At 30.1% G+C, this 4,857-nt stretch overlaps 1 protein-coding gene across 3 annotated transcripts; it reads left to right on the top strand.

The window, feature by feature from the left end:
- The first annotated feature begins 369 nt into the window (after positions 1 to 369).
- On the top strand, positions 370 to 2,249 carry LOC11424337 (protein ELF4-LIKE 4). Of its 3 annotated transcripts, none has more exons than XM_039829596.1 (2): positions 370 to 512; positions 1,281 to 2,249. In XM_039829596.1, the coding sequence occupies exon 2, from the start codon at positions 1,318 to 1,320 to the stop codon at positions 1,660 to 1,662; it is 345 nt and encodes a 114-aa protein (XP_039685530.1). In that variant the 5' UTR covers positions 370 to 512; positions 1,281 to 1,317; the 3' UTR covers positions 1,663 to 2,249. The 3 variants fall into 3 exon arrangements, with proteins under 3 accessions (XP_039685530.1, XP_024629113.1, XP_039685531.1); XM_024773345.2 differs by having other exon boundaries at positions 378 to 673; XM_039829597.1 differs by lacking the exon at positions 370 to 512 and adding an exon at positions 775 to 1,095.
- The last annotated feature ends 2,608 nt before the right edge of the window (positions 2,250 to 4,857 follow it).

The following is a 4,857-nucleotide window of genomic DNA, read 5'->3' as shown; positions in this document are numbered from 1 at the left end:
TGGTATCTCAGATGACCCATATCAACTTGGAAGTTAAAATTTAAACTCTTGATTCAAAAATGGATTTTTACACCTAAATTTATAGTTCATCTAACTTTTACACGAATGTCTAACGCAATCATGTTTGATAGTTAATTTATCATTTAAATACGTAACACTTTTTTTTTTTTTTGTGGTGACCGATGTTTGAACTCTGTACATTGTATATATTATAAATTGTTTTTACCGACTGAGCTAAGTTTACGGGAACATACATATCACGATTTACTGCACCGGCTAAAATCACATTTATTTGTGGAATCCAAATCCCAATAAAAACAAGAAATGACAGGAAGACATTGTAAAATGACATAAATGGTGTTGATTTTAGTGTTGAAATTGAATATAGACAAGTTGCAATAGAGAATGAATCTGTCTGTCCCTCTTAAGTATTATATCTGTCTGTGCTGTGCCCACAACACAACTGCATATAACCTGCGTCTCATGGATCATAAATCATAGATATAAACGAGGTTTTCACTTTTCACATATCATATGTACTATCATAATCTAATCTTGTTTTTTTCTCCATCATTTCAGGGTCTTCCTTCATAAAAACCTTTTTTTTTTTCTTTTCCAATAATAAAATTCTCATAACATCAAATACTCCATTGAGATACTTCACTTTATCAAGGTACAGTTTTTTCAATTCTGTTTTCTGGGTTTGTTTGTTTGTTTGATTCATGATTCAATTTTATATAATTTTGATTTCAGAATTGACCCATGTTTTATTTTTATTTTTTTGGGGTGATAAAAAGGTGCAATTTTTATTAATGGGTTTGTCTTATTTTTATTGAAAGTTAAGATTTTTTTTATGGTATTGATTGACTTGGCTTTTGGGATTCCAACTATTGTTGTTTTGTGTTTTTTTGTGTTTCACTGTTTTGTTTTCTGCTTCATTCAATCTTGATTTCATTGGGAACAGTAAAAGGAAAAAAAAAAAAAAAAAAGGTTCTTTCTTGTTGAAAAGGATCTTACTTTAAGTCAGGGAGAGAAAAATTATGCAAACCCTTTGTACCTTTTTTTGGTTGCTTGGTAGATAGAAGAAAGAATAGGGTAAAATCATGTGTGTTGATTTTGTTTCCCAAAAATCCTGTTTCAACTTTTTGATTTTCTGCTATAATCTGATAGATCAAGCATCTTATTCAGTTAGTTTCTTCTTTATATATTTGTCTTGTTTTCTTTTTGTTATTGATCATGTTTTTATTGTTCTGTTGTTAATTTTATATATTTTTTTGTAGGATTATTTGTTGAGTAAATTCAAAGTGTAATTGAGAAATGGAAGGTGATATATTTGGAGAATTAGGTGATACAAGTCAAGTAGATAGTAGAGTTTTACATGTATTTCAGAAGAGCTTAGTGCAAGCACAAGATATTTTGAATCAAAATCGGCTTTTAATCAACCAGATAAACCAAAATCATGAGTCTAGGATTCCTGATAATCTGAGCAGAAATGTTAGTTTGATTAAAGAGCTGAATAGTAATATCAGAAGAGTGGTTGATCTCTATGCTGATCTTTCGAGTTCGTTTACCAAATCGCGTGAGGCTTCGTCTGAAGGAGATTCAAGTGGAACTCTCAAATCTGATGGAAAAGTTAACCAGAAGAGAATTAGATCAAGTTAACAGGTTCAATTTGAGGTTTCATATGAGGCAGTGAAGTGAAGAAATTTATTCTGATACTGAAAGGAATGAATTTTTCTGGTGAGATTATGTGTAACTTCTTCAAGGTTTCTTCTGTGCCAATTCCACTCATATTGGTTTTATGTATGATTAAACCATCAATTTAGTCTCTAAAGCATGGCTTTCACAATTTTAGTTTCTAAAGTATGTAAATATCATAAGTAGTTCATGAAGTATATGAAATCCGTTACTTTAGTCCATAAAGTATATTAAAATACATCATTTTAGTCCCTACCATCTTAATGGTAGGGACTGAAGTGACGAATTTTAAATACTTTGAGGATTGTTTATTATATTTATATACATTAAGGACTAAATTGGAGATAATGTGATACTTTTGAGACTAATTGATGGTTTATTCTTGTATGTTTAAAAAGGCATAGAGTTTTAGTTGATAATCTAATTATTGTAGCATCAATTTAAGGATTTCACAGTTGTGATTTCCTGTAACACTGTTAGTATATCATGAAATGAAACATATTCATGGATCAGTTAATCAAATTTCCAAGATTTAACTTGTGGATTATTTAGTTTCTTTGCCTATTTGATTTGATCAGTTGGTGAGTTACTGTTTTTTTTTTTTCCTTTTGGTTTTGTATCAGATTGAGATCCAATAACTACCACTTGCTTTTGAATAAATGTTAGTATCATTTATTGATGATTGTGGTCTTTAACCAACATTTACTGCTATATGTTGCTCTTTTATCATTCTGACATGTTTAAATTAATTGATGTCTTTTTGAGATGTTTTTCTTCATTGTTGTACTATTTGTTTGGGATGATCTATGTCAAAAGATTCTGCAAAGTGTTACATTAACTTGGCAGAACCTCATCTTATGTCATGTGAATATATGTGGATAAAATAGTTTGATTGACTTACGAGTTTATCAATCCCATAAACACTCATGAGAGAGCTTATGAAAACAATTGATGACATATTCGTAAGCTGTTTTTAGCTTATTTTCATAAGATTTTCAAGATAGTTTATAAAAACGATGTTTATCTAAAATCAATGCGACTTTATTTTATCTTTTAATATAAAAATAGCTTATAGTATATGATAAAATACTTAATTAAATTGTCCATCCAAACAAGGTCTCAGTAGAGGGAGATTAAAGAATTTTTATGTCAAATTATTTAGAGAGACCTAGATTTAAGTGGTCAGTAGTTAGATTTGATTCATGACTGACAATTTGTTTTAGTGCATGTTTGGGTAGAATCTCATTGAAAATAAGAAAAACTTGTTTGGATAGAAAAGTGTCTATGAGCATAAACAGATTGTTGGGAAGCACAACTACGATGAGGAAGAATCCATAACCAAACAAGTATGACGACTTCATAAAATCCAAACAATGAAAAAAAAAAGACTAGTGGTTTATATTACTTTTTTTTAGATTCTTGTGTGTTAAGAAAGCGACCATAGTTTTACGACCAATCTTTATTACTAATCACATAAAATATAAATTTGTTTGTTTGACATGGACATACAATTTATAATGGAATTGAATTCTGTCTCTTTAGATTACTACAAAGTTAGACAATTACCTAACAAGAACGATACCCGGCTTTTATGTGTGATAACTTAATTAATTGATATGATCACTTACGTACAATTCAGATGATAAAAGACCGCATAAATATTTGATATGTTAAGGTACAAATACATACTCACAATTTCTTACTTTTAAGCATTTTGCATGAGTATCATCGCTAATCTATTTAGAATAAAAAATCTAACAATTTTAAATGACATGAGAGTGATTGATGGAATACAATAATGGAAGGTGGCATTTTGCCTAACCATGAAAAAGTTGTAATAATTGACTTTGTAGGACGGGGATATGTTGTTATTCTTAGTCAAGTCTTTATTATTGTTTGGAGCCTAGGATCCATCCACTTACACATTTTGTAGGATAAAGAGCTTTACATAAGGTTAAAAAGAAAAATAAAGTGTGCTATTGCTGAGCTTCATATAGAAAAGGACGTTTAGTTTAAATAGGATTTCAATTTTGTATAGTTTCACTAATTAAATAAGTTTTGGTACTTTTGCCCGATTTGGTTTTAGTTTTATTTGATTGTTACTACTTTTAGCAGTAGTTAATGAATAATGTAGTAACATACGTGGTTAAAGGAAGGACTATAATGAACAATATTATGGTGTGTTCGTTCACGCGCACACAAAAAAAATAAAAATAGCATCCATGGTTAAGGGAAGACTCTAAATCCATGATTATTTACTGCTCTCTCTCTGTTATTTATAATTGTTATAAAATAACACTACTTACATTTCTTTTTCTTAAAAAGAGGGTTCAAGTCCAGAGAAAAAAAATTACACAACGATCATCCGAGTACACTAACACCAACAACATCGACTAAAAATAAATGATTAATCTGAGTTGGACATGACTCATTAAAAATTAAAGTAGAATCCAAATCACAACCTAAACTGACTAGAGCAACAATACACATTTATTTCATAATAGCTATGATGAACCTTCACCTTCCACTCCAGCTGAAGTAACCAAGCTGGAGTAACCTTTGAATCTTATGCCACAAACTTCACCGGAAGGTCTTCTTTATCCAGCGTATTCACCACTACTTAAGGGGATTTCAGTTGTGTGACTTTAAGTTTTTGTGACATTGATGATTTTGTCTCTATCTCTCTATAACCAAACTATTGAACGGTCTAATTTTTATTTACCATTTTTAACCTACCATTCCTTGTTTTGTAGAATTAAAGAATGAAATGAATTTGACCAAAAAATAAAAAAGAAATAAATTTTACACCAAAGATGACATTTCATTAGGAAAAAGTCATTAATCTTCGCATCTTTTTGGTCATAATTTGTGTTCCGAATATCTCTTTTCATGTGTTTGTTAAAGCTAATAACAATATCTACATGTGACCTCCATGTGCTTAGCTCAGTTGGTAGAGATATTGCATATTATATGCAGGGGCCGAGGCTCGAACCCGAACACCCCACTTTCCACAGTTAAAATATATGAGCTCTAGCCACTTGACCAAATAAAGAAAAAACAATATCTACAAGTGTCTATATGAATAAAAAGGATCAAAACGTGTATGTACAAAAAAAAAAAAAAAAACGTTCATAGTGTAACAGCGATGAAACATGCAAC

The sequence above is a fragment of the Medicago truncatula genome, chromosome 8 (assembly GCF_003473485.1).
Source record: "Medicago truncatula cultivar Jemalong A17 chromosome 8, MtrunA17r5.0-ANR, whole genome shotgun sequence".
Taxonomy (NCBI): domain Eukaryota; kingdom Viridiplantae; phylum Streptophyta; class Magnoliopsida; order Fabales; family Fabaceae; genus Medicago; species Medicago truncatula.
This window is presented reverse-complemented; position numbering and strand designations above follow the sequence as displayed.